Raw genomic sequence first — 20,940 nt, 5'->3', positions numbered from 1 at the left:
TGTTCTAGTTGTCTATTTCCTGCTTCGTCTTCGTCATTCTGTTCTTCACCATTACAGCCATGCTCATAACAGCACAGAGTGCTGTCAACGCAAGTAGCACAGAACTACAACAAGCCGAGCCGTTATTTCAGCTACGCAACAGTGCACACATACACACAAATACAGGACAATTGCTCACTGCAACAAAGAATTCACACTCACTCCCAAAAACTGGGAGACATTACAGAACGACTCATTTTTATTCTCACTTCACTCATCCATTCACTTAGGAGAACATTATTACACGTGACTTAATGAGCTGCATTCGTCTGGCAATTTCCCACTTCTCCTCTCTCAGTGCTGCTGGGATCACTCCCATTCTGCCGTCGGCCTCTTAACTCTTTAACCCAATCATTTATTAATTTAAATTTCCTTCTCTCTTCTTTTAATCAATTTAATTCCTCCCTCTTTTTATTATCTTTACCTACTTTCATTTTTTATTTATTTTCCCTGCTAGAGAAACTGACAGAGAGCGTGTGTGATTTGAGGAGGAACTGTTGTTGTTTGTTTGGTTGTGATAGATTTGTGTGTCATGTCTCTTGTTCATGTGGTTAAATCAAAAAGCGAAAAATTAAGTTCTATAAAAAAAATTAAAAAAAGGAGAACTTTAGTACTAAAAGCCATAAAATTCTTTCAAGGACGTTTCACTTTGGATTAAATTCAGCAGTATTTCTTCTGTGCTGCCACAGGACACGCTGTGCCAGCGCACAGTCCGGGGGTTAACGCCAAAGGCTATAAAACTGGGAGGAACCTTGATTCGTAAGCAAACCACTGAAGGTGGAATAGATGGAATGATGTAGATCCTGTGAACACGCTGTATACTGCATATGTGAGTGTGTGATTGTGAAATGTTTGATCACTCCTTACAGATGTTTCTTTACTCCTCACATTCTATCTTTCCTTACCTCAACGTATATCTTTATTCTTCTTCTCCTATAAATCTCTCTCCCTCCGTGTCTTTGCACTCCCTTCTATCTGTTCTCTGCTGTTGGTGTCTCTGTTTCATTCTCTCCCCTGCAGGATCACATACTGTACTGAGGCTGCGGATGGTCAGGTCTGTCCCTGCCTTGAATACCAAACCGCCTGATGCCGTTCATGAGCTCTTTGTTTCACATGTGTGACAATGACAAAGAAAACTGGCAGATACTTGAGACCAAGTGGCTCTGAAATTAGAATAAATCTAAATTCACCACTCTGTGGTTCAGTAAAGTCTTAGATTTATTTCGCATATCTCCCTTTGAGTTACATATATGGGAGTGTTTCTCCAGGAGACTGAAGCAGACTGCATGTAGCTATCACAAGAGACCTACAGTATACTTCCTGCAAGCTTACTGCAATGCAGCTTCCTTGTATAAACAAATATATATAATTCACACTAAATTACACTGAATCTGTAGCCTATTTCTCTGCTAACAGAGAGTACAGAGGTTAGTCAGACTGAACAGTGGCCTCTTCCGAAGATAAATTCAGACTGACTGGTCGGCTTAATTGAGAAGAGGAGTCACATCCTCTTAGCATACAGGGTTTCATGCACCCCTCAGTGCATTTTAGAAAATATTTCAGGTAAACATCAACCACTCATTGTTGTATTGAACACTTTAGTCACTGGCAAAAACTGAATTAAGTTATTTTTGAGCACTAGGGGGCAGAAAAACAAAAATAAACACACCCCTGGGATAATATTGGCTTATCAAGTGCTAAACTGATAGCAAACTGTAAAATATCTGGGTGTTTTGCTACTATATGATTGACTTTCTTCACCAGTCACTGGTTTACCAGCTCTCTCCTTTTTCAAGCTGGGCAGGAAGTGTTCACCCAGCTTGTTGTTTTTGGCTGCCTGCTGTGGGGGGGGGGGGGGGGGGGGGGGGTGATGATGAGAGCCAAGAGACTCAAACATACAGTGTTTGGTGGGAGAACCAAAACAATGAGCTAAAAGTGGGTTTGACACCATGAGGGACCCCTCTCACATTGTAGGAGGTCATTTCATTTATTGCTGATATCAAAAGAATTGCTTAATGGCCCGTTAAAGATTCCTCACTTTTCTCACAGATGGACTCTGGAACTGACTCTGCAACTTTCTGGCATTAACATTGAAAGTCACCACCTAATGACCTGCTCAACCGACAATCTGGAAATGCAAAAGAAACAGTTAGACTCACCTCCATGAACATAGTCATGCAGTGTGCAGTCAGACGGGCCCACCAAATGGATCAGACTGGACTGGCTGAAGCCAACTGTGTGTTGTTCTGCAATGAAAATGCACAAACAACAAAAGAAATGTGAGAAAAAATTGCATTGGAAAACTTGTTGTTGTGTGTATTTTGCCCAAGCAAGCCAACACTGACAAAAACTACATGCTTCCGTATGCTGCCCCGCTAAAGTCACTGTACCGACATGCAGCCTGGAAACAAGGTAACATACCTTTGGGTGGATCCTCTGCGGTTGAGTGAACATGACAAAATTAGAGAAATAGTTATCAATTTTACTATTACAATAACTGAATGCATTTACAGGGCAAATATGCACCTTTGTTCAACTTAACTGTTATTTAACAAAATCGTAATATTTAGCGAAAGGTACAAGTTAGAGGCAGTTCAACACAGTACATTTGCTACTGAAAACACATGAGGGATTCTTCTCTTACTCCATAGACATTATTTTACTTCAGTATTTAGCAATAATATGTCAACTTAAATATTTGTTTCAGTGTTTTTTACAGAAAAATCTAATTTATCTGAATGTCTAAACCAACCATTCAGACATATTATCTGAGCCAGCTAAAGTAAAATGTCTTAGGTTGAAGAAAATATTTGTTTTTGACTTCATGCTGCAGTTCATTATCGCAGCACTGAGTTGTAAAAGGTACAGCAATGGAAATACATACACTGACACAGAACATGGTGTCCTGTATTATGTGTACCTGAATGTTCTCCTGTTACTACAACCACTACACCTACTTATATTCCTGCACATTGATTGTACGACAAAAAAATGGATATCAATTCAGGCTCAAATACGTGTGTGTAGTGCCTCTGTGTTACAGTATTTGAAGGTTAAACCATAATGACACTTTCAGTGATAAAGTCAGCATCAATCATAACAGACATAAGAAGGAATTTCAGCTGGTATTTGCAACATCTTTAAATCCACGTGGGAGAAAAAACATCATCTACACCTCCGATTTCTGTTGTATATTAACTGCATGTTAGGATTTGATTTGAGGACTCTGCGGTAGGATGTTACCTGGGTTGGGAGGAGATGGCATCACCTCTTCAATCCTCGCTTTGGTCTCCAGTCTCTCAATCTTCTGAGCCTCATAGCGCTTTCTGCCCTCCTCCTCCTTCTCTGCACTGGCATACTACATACAGAACGTATACAGTATGAACGTATGCACAGCTGTACACACCCACTCCCTGTCTCTGCATTGATGCATGCAGTGTAAGTAAATCATTTTACCACATTGACAATCAAGACAAACAAGACAAGTGAAATGGACCTTTCACACCGTGAAATGTCATTATTTTTATCTTGACCAGATGGCCTCTCTCATGGATCCCCTCTCCCTGACTTGTGGTCGTGTTATTTCTGATACATACGGAGGGACAGAGTCAGATAGAGACAGAGAGAAGCTGACAGGTAAAATGCCAAACTTCGGTCCACGAAGGTCAGAGCAACCAAGTTTCCATGTACCTTGATGGGCGGCACCTCCATGATCTTGTCGACATTCTGCAGAGAGCAGGGGACGTACCACAGCGCTGCCTTGTTGGCCAGCTTTTTGGCACCTGCAGTCACAGAGAAAAGGTTGAATTCTTGTACCGATGGAAATGTCAGTAATGACTTTTACAGCTTTCTTCCAGCAAATAAACTGACACAATTTTCTCTGAGCTTTGAGACTGTAAACCAATAAGCAAGAAGTTTTGACATGTCTTTTAAATAAAACAACAATGGAGCAAACAATTTTGAAACAGCTGTTGTCAAAACAGACACTTATTAACACCCCAATAAAAGCCAATCCAGTTTTTAACAAATCCAGTGGTCTCTCTTCTGCAAACAAAAGGAGCAGAAAACAAATGAGGTCTTTGTTCAAAGACAATCATTCATGTCTACTCAGAACACATGCTCGCATTCAGTAAACTCAGTCCCTCCGTTAGTGCAAGGTTTAGCATAATCCCTAAATCCTGAACTTTCTGCATTCTCATGTTGTGATTATAAAATGGTTGAAATATAATGGCAACTCTCTCATTAAATTCTCTGTGCAAATATTTACATTGTGACGTTCATTCCTTTGACAGCCAAAAGATACAGAAACACGGTGAGGTGTTGACATCTGCGACGACTGAAAAGGTTTTCATGAGCAACTTTATTTAAGATGTAGGTGAAAATATAAGAAGGTGTCAACTGAAAAAAATCATTGTATCTGACACACTTCATCATTCCAGTGCAACTTACTTACTTTTGTTTTGCTCTTTAACCAAACCTCATTTGGACTGACAAACATGAAGTGTTGAATGATATTTTTATATGTCAGGTTTAATCTAATCTTTGGGGCAAAGTGACCATCTATTAGTGATAAGAAAGGTCAGAAAATAATGATCATTATTGGAGTATTTAGTACTCCTTTTGAAATAACGGACAATTATTTGAGTAGTTTCCCTGTTTAGACATTAGATATTTAAAGTCTTGTTCCATTTTTCCGTGCATTTCTGGATATTATGTTTCATTTTTTGTCATGTGTATATGAATATTTTGGAAAAATGTTGAAAAAATTTTATTCCTTAGATTTTCCTCTCTTGCAAATCCCTAAATAAAACGATCTTCATCATCAATGAGAGAAGTTCATATACGCGTCCTCCTGTGAATAGATATACGATCTGATATTTCCATATACCTCCATCCATGTGAAACCTTTTGGTGGTTGGAGGCTGTAGCATTAGCTCTGCATTCCTACAGAAACTTCAGAACCAGATGATCAGAAGCCAAAACTGGAAATCCCATCTCATAGCAATCAGACAAAGAGGTTGCCATAGTGATATCTGTTCTATTCTGCCTACACTTTTTCTCTTAATTTGCTAACAGAGAGAGAGAGAGGGGCTATTTTGAGGTTGTGTTGTTATGGCACACAAGGGAGGCACGCAGATTAAAGGCAGCACAGGGCCAGCAGGTTCAAATGAAATCACTGTCTTAAAGCATTATCACTTGTGGCTGCACCATCTGATGAACTTGGGTGGGTTAATGTGTCTTGTTAGGGCTGATAAGGTTTATATTCAGATTAATTTAAGTACTATTTTTACTATCCAATAATTCTAATTCATAAACTCATATAAAAATAGTTGCTTTGCCCATAATTTTACTACACATGCTACACATGCTTGTGTCAAATACATAGAACATACATTATGGCTGTATAAATGTGCACTGCATCCAAATATCCAAAGATATAAAAATAGGACATCTCGGAAATAAAGACATCTTGATGAAGATGAAGAATTGTGACTGTGTGCGCTGTGATCAACGGTAAACCAGACTTTGCAGAAGGAAATGTGAAGTTAAGAGAAGAGCGTGGGAGCAGCGACTTATGGCAGGCTACTCTTGGGGAATAACATTTGCATTTTACACCCAAGTTAAAGCCGTGCAGACAGCTGGGCCGCGTTGCCATGCCGACCGCACTTCTCTCCTCCTCCTCTCATTGGCTGCCACCCCTTGCCAACAACCAGGAAGTTGCCCACAGGAAAAAGGCATATTTACATATCCTTGACTCCACCAAGACGGAGTGACTCCAGTCTATTATTAGCTCCTGCTGGACCTTTTAAGTGAACTGTGTTTAGGACGGAGGGAGGAGGAGGAGGAGGAGGAGCGAGAGAGGGACAGAGGGTGGAGGGTGAAGCACTGGAATGAAACAGCCGGCTAAGAACCATTCCCAGTTCGACTGATGACCTTTTTGACCAGAATGTAAGCAGGGAACCGGCTTTGAATTCCAAATCCCTCTGCATCAAATGAAGACAATGTCATTGTCAGACCATGTCATCGCCTGGACTGCACCTTTATTATCTTCCTAGTATGCCTTATAAAAAGAGCACATACAGTATTATGCACTTTGTTAACGGAGAACCAACTTGAGACAGACCACATAACATTTTATCTCGCTTCCATTCATCTTGTTTGTATTGTTAAAATGCCTGTAGAAAAATGTGATCAATACTGAGAAATGGACTTATTGTATGTGTTGGTTTCTATGTGATTACACACAACTGAATGCAGTCACGAAGGAGGGGTCTCGACTAGCAGGAGGGACAGCTGGCTTACTTAGTTAGCATTAGCGAATTGGAAGGTTTTGGCTGCATCCACCCTGAATACAAGCTCCATAAATCTGCTCCCTCAAATTTCGACACTCGGCACAATGCTCAATAGTCTGGCTACTAGCACAGTGGCTTTGTGGCTGTGATGACAGCTGAGACAAATAGCACCCGGCAGTGGCAGGTACTTTTCTTTAAGTTGATGGTGTATTGGGGCAGCAGTGCACTGAGTGCATGAACGCGCAGGAAGACAAGTGCATGTGAGCGGAAGGATATTACACCGCAGACAATCCAACTAACATCACTTGGCTGATTTTACAGGAGTATAACGTCAGCAAACAGAAAGCACTTTACCATAAGCAGTAATAAAACATACTGATGTAAGCAATGGAAACTACAGCCACAGAGTCTGGCCGTCTGCTGCGGGACAAGTAAAAACAAAACAAATCAAATTAATCAGATTGTCTGAAACTTTCAGCTGACTACAGGCACCAGGTATTAACTACAAAACAAATAGCACCGGCACAGGCAGCCTGTGCTTTTTTTGTAACTATATGATAGGCAGCAGGATTCCCAAACACTATGCTCTGTCATATTTAATTATAAATTAGAGCATTTGTGGGTACTGATTTGAGTATTCACATGGGTGCTTAAGTGGGGAAAACATCCCTCCAGCACTACTTATGCATCATCCGATCCCCTCTAATCTACGTTTAAGGCATCAATCATTACTTCACACCATTCTTGAAATTTCCTCAGTGCACATTTTCTGTTCTCAAAGACTTTGAACAGTCCTGAATCCCAGTCCGCACTATCCTAAGATCTTTCATCTCTCATCTTGTCGTTCCTTTCCTCCTCCACAATTTCTTTCCCTTCCCGTCCGCTTCGCCCTCATCCATTTCTTTCAGCTGAAGCGCCTTCACTTGATTTATTGCTGTCTTTTACTTGTTCCCCCCTCTGCTCTGCTCTCCTCTTTGACTCTTACCCACTACCCTTCATTCTTCCTCCGAGCAGAAAAAAAAACCCCTTGTTTTCTTTTCTCTTTACTGAACAGCATGTTCCGGGCTCAGAGACAGTGCAGCATGGATCGTTCTTAGTGCTTGATCCCCATGATCAAAACCACAGATTTTCCATTGTGCTGAGCCAAGGCTCCATTACTTTTAACTAGAGTAAAGTCCCATTGGGGGATGTTACAGCCTGATAGAAATACATTAAATCATGCCAGGAGTAGAGTTTGGGGATGGAGCATTTTGACTGAAAAGGAATATCCAATGCTCAATTTTAGCATTATGATATATTTCAACTGTACAAGATTTAGTATTGAATGTTGTTATTGTGAGCGCTTCCCTTCTCAAGCAGCATTCAAAACTGAGAGACCCAACTGTAAAACAAAAAGCTGCTCCGCAGCTGATGGATTGCAGACTGATTCTACATAAACATAAACACACATAAAAGTTTTCAGTTGTACTCAAATGACCTTTAATTTGTCGTAGTGTTGTCTGTCCTGCTCAGTTATGCCCTCAGGAAATTCTTCTCTTCATCTTCTTCATCATCCTCTCTTTTTCAATGTTTAAATTTTGATTTGATAGATTTTACATCATAAAAGTTACACATCTTATTTCTCCTGCTGTGGGTGTTAATGACAACTGAATAATAAATAAAGATAATAAAGAACTGAGCTGCAGATCATAAACCTAAAAGTATACTTTTTTTGATCGTGTGTGTGTATGTTCACGTAGCACTCTTTCAGTACGTGAAGTCGTGTGACCCACTAGGATCATGGCAGGAACTGTCATGCTTATTTTAAGCCTCAACCCACAATGCATCGCTCTCAGCACTGTCTATGCATGTGTGTGTGCGTTGAGGGGGCACGATCTGTGTATGCTGTGTTTATGCAAATGCGTGCCTGAGTTTGCATGCAATACAAGCATTATTACCTCTGTGGGACTTTTGTGTACATGTGTGTTTGTTTCCAAGTGTGGCTGTGCACACGTGAGTGTGTATTCATACATGAATGTGCAGTGTTTTTTCTTTGTGTGGCAATCTCACATCTGCAGATCTTTGCCTGTGTGTGCGCAAAAACCTGATTGTGTGTGTGTGTGTGTGTGTGTGTGTGTGCCTGAGCACATGCACATGCAGTTCTCTAAAGTGGATCCATGTATATTATGTAGGATATGTATATGTGTGTGTGTGTGTGTGTGTGTGTGTGTGTGTGTGTGTGTGCATGTATATGAGTTTATGAGACTGCGCAGTTTTCTAGGTATGCATGTGTATGTTCATGCATGTTTGTACATACATGGGTATATGCAAATCTGTGTGTGGCAATGTGTGTGGGTCTGTGGGTGAGTGCGCATGTGTGTATGTTAGTGCGCATGTGCGATCCCCCCAGCGGGGACAATCATCACGGCTCGTGCCCACAGTAGGCAGCCTTCCCCTGGGGGGCCGTGACTGAGGCCTGCCTGACGAGATGCTGCCTGACTGACTGTGGAACCTGGATGCTTGCCTCCTCCCCCAACACGCGCACACGTGGCATAAACATGAATGCATAAATACAAAGATGCACGCACACAGAGCTTAATATACATACTGTCGCAGTGCACAAGGAGCATGCACGTTTACGTATACACAAAGCTGCAAGAACATGCATGGCTGCACCAACGCAGACCCTCTAATGTTCACAAAGGTGCATACACATATAAACAGAAACCACATAGGCAAGTCTACAACCAAACAGTAAAATTCCTTCTCCTGCGTTCCTGTTTCTGTCTGGGAAAAGATCTAGCCGGGAACGTGTAAAACCCTGCCAGACCTGCCTCAGTTTGAGACTTCTTTTAGAAAGATGGGAAGTGTGTGTGCTCAGTGTGCATCTGTGTGGGTGTGAGAATGTGTAGGTGTGTGACTTTTTCTATGCAGAATGTGTCAGCATGTGCATATCAGGCTCTGTATGCACGCAGGTTGTCCCTACACAACCGCGTGTGTGTGTGTCAGTATGTGTGGGGTAAGTGCGCGCGTCGTGTCGCAGCATGTGTGCAGGTACATCCACTTGGCGTCCGTGTCTGACTGGGCCACAGTGTGTGAGGACTGACGCTAAGCCGACATGACAGAAGCAAATAATGTCTGCTCCCGTTATCTTCTCTTCCCCCTCGGCCCCGCAGGAACCTTTTAAAGGGCCAAACACTGATGAAATCACACAGATGCCCGTGCACACACATGCATGTATACAGTACAGATGCACACACCCACTGTGCATGTACATACTATGTTCCACATGCATTACGCAAAAACACACATCCGCAAAATGATGCATTGAAATGCAAGGCGCAAAGAGAAAATCTAACGTAACCTTTCTCACAGTTATTGACATATGAATGAGCTTCTGCACAAATCCACCTTCAAAAACCTTAACATGTACACAAACCACAACATATGCTCCGCCATAGATTTACACAGCCCCACATACTGTGAATAAGAACGGACAATTCTTCTGAGGTTTGGATAGAAATAAATCCATAAAAACACACAGACATCCATAGGTTTGTATGGATAACAGCTGTGTCAACTCAAATGCACACAGCCATATACAGTATAAACACATATATGACCTACTTCCTATAGCTATGACCTAATAGACCACCAAGCCGCAGCCTCTCCTCTATCTCTGATGTTGTTGCTGCTTGTATTTCTGATTTGAGGACATAAACTAATCTGCTCACTGTAAACAGTGCTGGAAAATAATATCTATATACTGCTATTTAATTTTCCGAGATTGGGATAGATGTTTAATATGTGTTGTACTTGTTAGACCGACACATGATGGTGTTAAATATGAATCAGTTTCATTTGGGCTATAAAGTGAGCAAATCCCATAATAGATGTTGTGTTTGGCCCACACAGAATAATGTAGGTTCCCTTGTTGACATAAAATGTTAATATGGTGGGAATGTATGCTAATTTAGTAAAGAAATGTTAAAATGTGCGTCTAAAAGTGGAACTATCTGATATTTATAACAAAGTATATTAGGATGTCTTGGTAAAATATAGAAGGTTTACAAGAGCGACTTGTTTTTGCCCTCTTTATGAATAAATATAGAATACAGGAATAAACCATGAATTCCATTTTATTCAGATGTTATGACTGCACTGAATCATGAATCCTGTTATGTGCATCAAACCAAATGGTGCCTTGAGAGTATTCTTTCCATCAGCTCTCTTCCTGATCTTCCCTCTTCGGGGTCCTTCCTGACAGGCCATGTTCTGTAAGCGGGCTGTCCGTGTCGATGCCTGTGCGTACGTACACTGCTCTCCACCTGTCATCTCATATCTCTGCCTCCACCTCCGTCAACCTGCTTCCAGCCCAGCAACCAGCCAACCAACCAGTACAAGCCTGTTGCTAGGGCAACGGCTGTCTAGGGGATACTTCTTTTGTTTCTCACACCTCCTTTCCTTCATCCTTCTTTCTATCTCCCCCCTACTCTCACTTGTTCTTCCTCTTTCATTCCCTCTGCTGTCTTTTTGCCCATATGACAGACATGCCTGTCTGACTCTCTCCTCACATCTGTCTTTCTGTCTCACTACCTTTCTCTCCCTCTTTCGGCCTCTCTCACTGTCTATTACTCTCTTGAAGATGGACAGGCTGCTCTGATGCTGCAGTAGTTTCTCAACCAGCATTATATACTGATATATTGTCTATACATGTATTAATAGATGTAGACATGATTTCAAGCAGTTATAGTACAGTCAGCATATTACATCTGGTTGTTACAGACAGTCTGTGCATCGCTGTTGCCACTGGCATTTAAAGGTTCAGAGATAGCGCTAGGTCAGCCCAATGTGATCCTCTCTGTGCCTTTACTCAAGGGACTGTGTGTTTGTGTGTGTAAGCCTGCATACATATATGTGTGTGCATGCTTTTTTGAGTGCATGGCGCACATTAAATGTGCACATACCTTAATAATAAACAAGAATTACAGACTGCACCACTTGGCAAACATTCTAAAACTGGATACCAACATGGCTCTTAGTTTCTATTCCCCTGTCACATCACATAATGCAGAACCTCATGAAAGCAGTGTTTCATCTTTCATGCTTCTCAGGGCTGCGTTACTTACTGTGTGCTGCCCTCTACTGATCACACAGCAGAACATCACAGTGAGGTCATTTATTTCCCTCCTGACCTGACCAGACTCTATGTATATATCCAGCATTTGGACAAATTACACTTTTTCCAATTTAAAAAAACTGACCAAAAACACAAACACGCTCACCTACACACCCCATGCTTAACCTTTTGTAAGTAGTTATTTTGGTTTAAATACACTTTAACTCTAACTTGTCTCTGGTCCATGTCACACTTTGAGCAAAGAGATACATCCAGAGAAATGCACACCAATACAAGGGAGAGATGAATGAAGAGACAAAGACAACAGAACTGAAACAATCAGCTGATTAATGGATTAGTCGATTGTTAGAAAACAAATCGACAACTACTTTGATAACTGACTGACAGAGTAAAACTCCAGCTTCTTCAAAATGAGAATTTGCTGCTTTTCTCTGTTTTATGTTACTGTAAAATTAAGATGTCATCTTGGGCTTTGGGAAATTGTGATGGTCATTTTCAGTATTTTCTGAATTTTTTTAGACCAGTCAGGTGAAATAACCAACACATTAATCAATAATGAAAATTATCATTAGTTGCAGGCCTAGTTATTATAGCATATATTGTAGGTGGCAAGTATTTTTATGTGTGTATGTGGGTGTGTATCCTTGTGTGTGTTTGTGTACCTGCCAGTGAATACCTGCACCTGAATTTCGTCATTCTTTTCTCCTCTGCGGCGATGTGGGCAAGAATGAGGCTAAAGGTGAACGCTGCTGCGCAGGTGAGGCAGCAGGTTCAAACAATATACTCAGAATTCAAAACTCTTTTTTGAATTCATCATATTTGAGGTGTAACGGCATTATGAATATTACTTCTATAAACAAACGCAGCATTTTAGTAATTTGCCTAGAATGACATTTCATTTCACCACTCATTTGAACATATTATCGAAACAGTTTAAGGAATGCCTGAAGTTTGCTATGTGGTACATGCCCGTTGCCAAAGTATCAAATGCCAACAACATCCAAATGAGTCACCTGTAAGTATGTTCTCAGCCATGACTTTGACCTGCACCTCTAGTGAGTGCTTGGAGGTGTAAGTGATCTCAGCGGTGACGTGGGCGACCTCGCCAATGAACACAGGGAACAGGAACTCTGTTTTCTCCACCCGAACCAAAGCTGCCAAGCAGCGGTCCTGGAGAGAAAAAACAGCCTACTTAAAACATATAGAACATATTATACACACATTCGCAACAGTGCAAAAAAGGTTATGGTACGAGAAGTAACAGCATTAGCAAGTATCTGACATTTTTGTTCCTAAACAATCTGCTGGAGAATTTGGTTTGAAAGCCAGAGATCTTTCAGTCTGGACAAAAGTGGTGGACCCACTCATTAACATTGCCATGGCTAGAGCCACAGCACCAGTAGTCAGTTGGCATGGTGGCTCAGTGGTTAGCACACACGTCTCCCAACTTGAATATTGTTGAAGATTTAAAATCTCTATATAGGTATTGCCTGTTTGAAGCTCTGTTATCTAGAAACAAGAACAGCACTGATCTTATTTTAAGTAATTTGATCTTGTTTCAAGACTTCTGGTAGCTGGACATCCTGTTTCTTATTCTAAAATATCTTATCAAGTGATGTTTGTTTCAAGCAGAAGAAAGCTCATATCTAAAATGTTTTCACTTGATTTTGATTGGGCTGTTTTACAGTGAGGATGTTTAAGGCAGAGAAAGCAACAGAATGAGTGCCAGACAATTTAAGGCAAAGGCTGAGGGGCTTATGGAAAACATTAACAATTTCCAACAATGACGTGTTTCACTTTAATCATCTGAGCTGCTAAAAGTAAAGTAAGTAAGTGCAAGGCCAGGTGAAGAAACAGGAGTGAAGTGGGAAAAAAATCGTATCCACCAACATCAGACCGTGATGTCTCCAGGGCCACAACACAGAGATGCTAATCAGATATGTTTAAAGGCACCATGATGTCTGTAAAAGATCAATACAAAACATACACTTACAAAATATGTGCAACTCTTGCAATCAGTGTAAAAAGATGAGCAAGAAACTCAGACCCATAGACATGACACATTTCTCCTGTAATTCTGTATTTTCCTGGTTCAGGGTGTATTTCTGTGAAGTGCAACTGTTCAAAACTGATCATGAGTTAAATGGTTCTTAAATGTTTCAAAATCAATGAACGGTACAGACTAGGTCAAAATCTTGCTGACCCAAATCCCAATCTTGCCTGTCTTATATGGTGGCATTAGTTTAAGGAGAGGTTGTCAGAAAATCAGATTTTTACTGTTTACATTTGTCTTATTATCAGTCCTCTGTAAAGCGCCTTGAATTGCACTAACCTGTATGTATGAAAGGTGCTTTACAACTGAAGTTTGATTGATTGTGATGGTACCACTGACTGGAAACATGCCCATATGACAGATGTACATAAACATCAACAATAGAAATATAATTTCATATAAAAACATGCATTCATGAATGGTGCACAGCATATTAAAATTTGACGGAATTAACTTAAAAGCCGAAAGTCATTCTGTCTTTAAGTATACTTTAGAATATACTTACCTGTAAGTATTTTCATTCTTTATTACAATAGTTGATTGTGTCTTTATGAAGCAGATGTGTACTGTAGAATATGAAAAAGCACATTGTGTCCATAATTGTGTTTGTCTTTATGTCTTATCTGAGAGGTGAGATGTGGAACATCAGCAGAATGTGATCACATTGTTGCAGAAGGTGAGATGACAATCGAATGATGCAAGTCAAAAGTCGGTTAAAGTTTACCAGGTGAAAAGTCAAACCAAGACAGTGAGAAGGAAAATAACTCTCGGAGAGGCAATGCTGAAAAAATACATATATATATTAATGCAGCAATGCAGTTTGGAAAGACTCAAAAGCTGTTATAATGTTAATAAATTGTTAATAAATAAGGTGAACTGTGGATTTTTGTCATGGTTTTCTTATTATTTGAAGAGTACTGTCTTAAATTAAATAAAGCAGTTTTTTAAGTGTTGGACAAACTGTGTGTAAATAAGCATTTTACGTTATCTAAAGCAGTGGTTCTAAAAGCTTTTTAGCTCAAAGTCCCTTAAAGTAAAGCAATGACCCTTCACATGCTGGAGAGAGAAACTTTCAATGTTCTTCTTTCGCCCACTTTTTCATTTTTCTCCCCATTTTTTCACGTTTTCCATATTTATAAAAGAAGTGGTTCATATAAGTAATGATAATAATTTCACCTTTATTGTGCTATGCAGAGTATTTCTGCACTGCAGACTATTATGCCATTATATTTTATATTTATTTGTTTATTCAGGTGTTGAAAAGGAACATTAAATACTGGTCAAATGTATGATTGCACAGTTCACAGTGTCTGAACATAGTTGTTGTCTCTTACCCCGTTTTGTGTGTTGCAGTGTCGCGTGCCAACGATGCATCCAGCTTCCTCGATCATCTTGAGGATGATGCCGCCGTGGACGTTGCCCACAATGTTGGCGTCGTTTGGCGTCATGATCCTGCAACAAAGACAAGATGAGTGAGCGTTACTGTGGATCTGATGGCAGGATTACAACATGTGTTGGTAGCATTAGTTCTTGACCCGACCAGCCAGACTAACATATTGAGTGTGAAACTGCGGAAGAGACAAGAAGGGTAGTATCTTATTACTCTAAAAAAGTCAACATCATGAGACAGTCTTGGGCTGTGGAGGGCAGAAGATGTGTAAATCAGCACTACCATAGTTTAAAGAATGTGCATAAGCTGTATGTTTTCAGTTTAACTCACTAAGCAGTTACTAAGTACATTTCGATCACCTGATATATTCAGTTTTTGATTTATTCAGTTGTTGTTGTTGTTGAAACCTTATCTGTAAAAACAAAAGAACAGAAAAAAATCTGACATGTTTGTTGACTAAAGGCCAGGAGAACTATCTAGGAACATATCTGCTGTAATGTGCGTCTAGATAAACTTTTCAGATGGCATGTGCACACATACTGAGCTCAACATCAATTTCAAAGAACATGTCCCACATGTCTATCTCATGACTACAGACATAGCGTCATTATCGCTGACGGTGCAGTGTGCTGTCAGGTACATCAGCTGTTTCCAATTCTTGAGTGAGTGGGTTAAACTTGTCTTACCAGTTACAATGTAATCTGCTTACATACTCAGTCACAGATGTCAAAACACATAGATACGCACCGTTGCACTGACATCTGACTAATCATGTTATTCAGAGTTACAAAGTGTGTGTATGTGTGCGTGTGTGTACAATAAAAAGCGAGAAGATCCTGATCTTGACATCATTAGCAATCCCCTATTTTACAGGAAGGAGGAAGGTGTTTACTTCTAATAGAACTGATTGTGCAATAGTCATGCTTAATGTGTGGTTACAATAATAATTAACCACCTGAAGATTACAACTGATGCCAAATGATTAATGTTATCTTTTATATGAAAGGCAGATGACTTCCTCTAAAACAGTATGAGTCAGAGCTGCTTTTAGACTTGTGGGGAATTTTACAATTGCAACACTAAGTAACAATTTACCGGCATCAAGAACAGAGCAGGAGCACTACACTTGAGATTGTTGTATCACACATAGTAACCTGAAAATACATTAGTAACTCCTGTATATAGCCATGCATATAGCAATACAATGCAATTCATATTAATATTTTGTCCACTCCATTTATATACATATAGCAAAAATGTTATACACTGTTTATAATATATTGCAATCCAATCAACAGCACAAAAAGCTACAGCCTCAAAAATGACTGCAAATGACAACTTGAGATCAACTAGAGACCATCTTACGATGGGATCACGCCAGCCGCACGCAGAGTCAGCAGTAGTCATTACTACATCATGAGTACTCCGTACTCACACCCACATACCAACATAGCATTTTGCGCAAACATCCGTTAAGAACAACCATTAACAGTGACCCGTGTCTTGAAACGAATGTGGGCCAGAGGCGTAAGAGGCCCTTCATTTTGATCTACACCCGTAGAGATTCAGGACTGCATCTTGCACGGATGTGGAGTCCTTACCGCCCTTTGCTGCATGTCATCCCCTCTCTATCTCCCACCTTTCCTGTCTCTCTCATCTGTACCTATCCATTAAAGGCAAAAGCCCAAAAAATATCTTTAAAATAAACATTAGTAGTATTTTTAGTATTCTTGTTATGACTTCAATTTTGTTTGAAAACCACAAATATCCTGTATCCTGTATATTCAGCATAACTGTGTGTGTGTGTGTGTGTGTGTGTGTGTGTGTGTGCGTGCGTCAGAGATGGACTACCTGCTGAGTTGATATTTAGAGCCCTGCTGAGCTCCTGCCTCCACAACTTTCCTGACATCTCTGCTGACTTGCTGACTTTGACTCGCTTGGCGTTTCTCCACCACCGCTGCTGTCTTATCCACTTCATCTGCTTCCTTGCTGCTCCGAGGCCTAAAGCAACGCATCTTTTCACTCTGACTGACTCTCAGTCTTACTCTCTAACCCAATTCCCTTCTGTATGATCTCTATGTTCACATCTCCTGAGAATTTAGGCCCTGACGTTGCTGCCATGAGTAATGTCATGGCAGTGTTAACGTTGACCCCGCCTTGGGCGTCACGACTGGTCAAACTGGATTTCAACACACCCAGTGATGCACAGACAGACAGCAGTTGACCAATAAAATCTGGCATCATCACACCTTGGTTTGAGCGCCACAGCTGACAGAGATAGTAAGAAATATCTCAGTTACATATGTGCCAAGAGGCCCAGAGGCACGTGAAGCGCACTTAAAAGTTAAAATGTTGTTTGTGTTGAGTTAGAATGTGCTTTTTCTTTCAGAAACTGTCTGCCTAATTGCTTAGTTTATGAAAACATATCTCCATGGGATTTTTCTTCAACAATAGTGAAGAAATCTAGAATTAGAACAACCAGACAATACCAGACCAAGATCACAACCACAACAGATATAAGTGCCACAAGACATGTCTGTTTAACATATTCCACACAAAACTAGTCATAGGTTTTTATAAACATCCCACCGGCAGACAAACGAACATGCTAACATAGTCTGAAAGCCACTGATAATGCTTTTAAAGAAGGGGACCTGAAAGAACAAAAGTGTTGCCGTGTTGTTTCCAGAGTTGATTTAGAGGTGAATGCCTGCTAGACTGAAAGACCCTCAGCCCTTTAATCCTGTTCATGTACTGGATGGATCACCTCTATTGCATACAGAGTAGCACTAAAGTCATTCACAACTGAAAACTCACAGGAGCATCATGTCAGCAACTCCTCATTCTGTACGTGCTGTTTTGTAATGCACTGACAAGCTCAAGCATTTTATCACTGAGGTATGAGGTATTGTCTGGGTAGTTAAAAGTACCCAGCAAAATGGATTAGAATTAGTGAGTGAGTGTAACATATATTTACATGAATATTACACAATATACAGACTTTATATACAGGTCAAGGTGTGACTTTTCAGTTGCCTATATGCATCGGTTTTTAAGTTGTAACACCCACGCACTACACCTAAAAGTTTTTCACATTAATTCTCATTAGTTATAATGTCGTCTGGACCAGCTACACCAATAAAATAGACTAAGTCAAACTCTGCTGCCTGCTGAAACAAACACAAAACGTTTTACCTGTGTCGAGAAGAATAGAGGCAAAAACTGTGAATTAGCCTCATTAAAGCGCATCTTGGTGTCATTTCTGTCCCGAGCCCCGACAGTAAGAGCACAGCAAAGCACAAACAACTGACTGGGGTGGAGGGGATTCTGCATCACAAACGGGATCAAACTGTATTTTAGCCAGGCAATCTTACATTACCAGGTAAGACAGGTATTTGTCAAACACACACCTCAAGCCTACATGTGCATTTCTGCATGTTTGCATGGACAGATACACACCAGTTGATTATCCCTTACATTAAAAGGAAGGTTGAATTATCAAAAGACATTAGTATTAACAACAGCTGCCCAGAGAAACACGTTATATTTGCATTTTAGACATTTAGCTGATGCCTCTCATCCAAAGCAACTTGCAGGTGAGCAGAGTAAGCTTAAACCTAAATTACCACGTTTGTAAGCAAGCAGCAAGTGTCAGGATCAAAGCCCCAACAATATTCCAGCAATCCAAGGTGTACAGAAAAGAGTTAAGCAGTCTGAGGTTTTTTGACAGCAACTAGAAGAAGAAAGCAGGGTTACAGTCAAGAAACTTTTAGGAGAGTTCACTGAAAGTTAAAACTAACTCCAAATGAGGTCTGAAGATTTACAGCAAATCAAGCTATATTCAGCCAAATACACATAATCTCTATATGGGATTATATCAATTTGGTTATAGGATATGTTTGTATGGTCCTAAAAATGCATCTCTGGTTTGGAAAAAGTTAAGTCGATAGGAAGTAATAAAAAGTCAGATAAGTGGACTTTAGAGACAGGAGGTGATGTGATAACATCCTCCGCCTCTTCTTAAAAAGAGACGACGTGACTTGTTTTTTCCAGAGTTAGAGGCATTTTAACACAGGGAGTTGGAGTGAAGGAGACAGAGCAATGACCAGGCATGGGAAGTCTATGTATCCCAGGGTGGCTTAAGTGCTCGGATGTTTGAATATGACATAAGCAGCTAAGGGCAGCCAATAGAAACAGTGTGTGTGTGTGTGTGTGTGTGTGTCAAACAATCGTACAGTGAGAAGAGCATCAATGACGTGTCTCCAAACAGAAGAGTAGCCTCAGCATTGCAGCACACTGCACCATCAGACAAATATGGAACCTTAAATACACGAATAAAACACCATGACACGTCTGTGGATGTTTCTGACAGGGGTAATTGAAGGGAGTGTGTGATTTCACTACAATTCAGGGTAAAAAATATGAACATACACAAAGCAGTGAGTGGGTGAACAGTGTGTCAAAGTGTGGCACTGGCAGCTAAATAAATCAGGCCTTCAATGAATGCAACTGACAAGTCAAAACTGGACATATGAATGATGCGGTAAGTCATAAAAGTAATTTTAATGCTCCTGTTTTTTGGGAGAATGTAGAGCTATGGGCCAAACTATGTGGATTTGTGTTTTTTGACAACATTGCAAAACTTCATAGGAACTGACAAGGGATTCTTTGGAAGCAGCTCAGTACAAACAGAGCTGTTGTACTGTGACAGAGCTACAGGGCTCCACCTACTGGCCAGCACGAGTACAACAGACTCCGCATGCTGCTGAAGCTATGAAGCCAAGTCATTGCGAAGGTATTTGAATAGGTAGTAGACACATTAACACTGCATCGCTCGTAGCTGGCTGCTTGCTTCCAGTGTTCTTCCTCTGGGTATTACCTGTGGGGGAAAGGGATCAGCTGCACGCGATGTAACTGACACCGTCAAGACAAACTGTTTACAGAATGATTCAAGCCTGGCCTGTAAAATAAAACTTTTATTGGAGTTTCGGTATAATGATGGCGACCTTAAGGTGTCCTTGGTAGTTGAAGCGCGTGTCCTGCCGGTGCAACCCGCGTTGAGGTCATCATGAGACATGCGACATAGATGATCTGCACCTCTGCCGGGACCCCACAGGCTAAATACCGGGGAAACACGCCGTTTGATTTGTAACTAGCCTAGATGAATCACTGCCGACCACCGGAAGAATACAGACCGCGTGTCTGTGCAGACAGTAGCGTGCTGTGTATTATACCATGAGGCGGATTATCTGGGTTATCAATCCTGTGGGGGAACGACGCAACGACGCCGGTGGCCGCGGCGTTCTCGTCATTTGTCGATCAACAGCACGTTATTGGCATGCGAAGCTTGCTCGCACATGTGCTTATGTGTCGTATCAAACGTCCTACCTGCATAATTGAAGGGAGGATGCTGCCTCGCGCGCCTGCGGTGCCGACATGGTGGTGGTGGTGATTATGAGGAGGAGGAGGAGGAGGTCTCGGGGTTTTGCTGGTCTCGTGTTGCAGCGCGATCCCTGTGAGATGTGTGGAGGGGGATCAGACTCCTCCGGTGTCCGCCGGCTGCTCTGGTCACAGTCTCTTTCAGAAATGAGTCATCCGGAGGAAAAGTACCTGCACTTCACAGAGGCGCAACTATCATGCTTTGTTTAATGTGGCTAAATTGTTTTGCAGAAGTGGTTCATTCAAAGTGTCTAAAAATGTGCTACGCTTGTTTTACAAGATGACGTAAACCAAATGACAGCCATTTAGCGTCCACGGAGTGGCCGGTGCCTCTCAAAGGGGTAAATGGGAGAGACATGATTGTGCAACAGAAATAGAAACCATAACCGTGTCAGTGCCTACAACCGCCGGAGGAGGGCAGCAGAGACCGCATTTACTCCAGCAACATCAACGCGGGGGCGGTACTGCACGTTGCCTAATGTGGGCGCGTTTGACCACAACATCCGTCCCGAGTGACTAACGGTTTTTATTCTGTTCAAATCTGCCGGAGAGGTTTGTCGCCCAGGCCTTCTCTCATTAAACAAAGAGCTGTCTCCATGATAGCAGA

The 20,940-nt window shown here is 41.1% G+C and overlaps 1 protein-coding gene across 2 annotated transcripts in view; it reads right to left on the bottom strand.

Moving 5' to 3' along the window:
- The window catches only part of acot7 (acyl-CoA thioesterase 7), a 54,131-nt gene extending 33,799 nt beyond the window's left edge, over positions 1 to 20,332 (bottom strand). The window contains exons 1-6 of one of the 2 annotated variants that reach the window (XM_070910108.1): positions 20,283 to 20,332; positions 14,839 to 14,956; positions 12,465 to 12,621; positions 3,730 to 3,821; positions 3,283 to 3,397; positions 2,199 to 2,285 (exon numbers count right to left, since the gene is read on the bottom strand). In XM_070910108.1, the coding sequence (XP_070766209.1) occupies positions 2,199 to 2,285; positions 3,283 to 3,397; positions 3,730 to 3,821; positions 12,465 to 12,621; positions 14,839 to 14,956; positions 20,283 to 20,332 (619 nt within the window). Of the gene's footprint in view, positions 1 to 2,198; positions 2,286 to 3,282; positions 3,398 to 3,729; positions 3,822 to 12,464; positions 12,622 to 14,838; positions 14,957 to 16,745; positions 16,991 to 20,282 lie in introns of those variants that run through there. The other variant, XM_070910107.1, reaches the window with a different exon arrangement.
- Between the last annotated feature and the right edge of the window lie 608 nt (positions 20,333 to 20,940).

The sequence above is a fragment of the Enoplosus armatus genome, chromosome 8, assembly GCF_043641665.1.
Source record: "Enoplosus armatus isolate fEnoArm2 chromosome 8, fEnoArm2.hap1, whole genome shotgun sequence".
Classification (NCBI taxonomy): Eukaryota; Metazoa; Chordata; class Actinopteri; order Centrarchiformes; family Enoplosidae; genus Enoplosus; species Enoplosus armatus.
The sequence above is the reverse complement of the archived record's forward strand: the minus strand, read 5'-3'. Positions and strand labels throughout refer to the sequence as shown.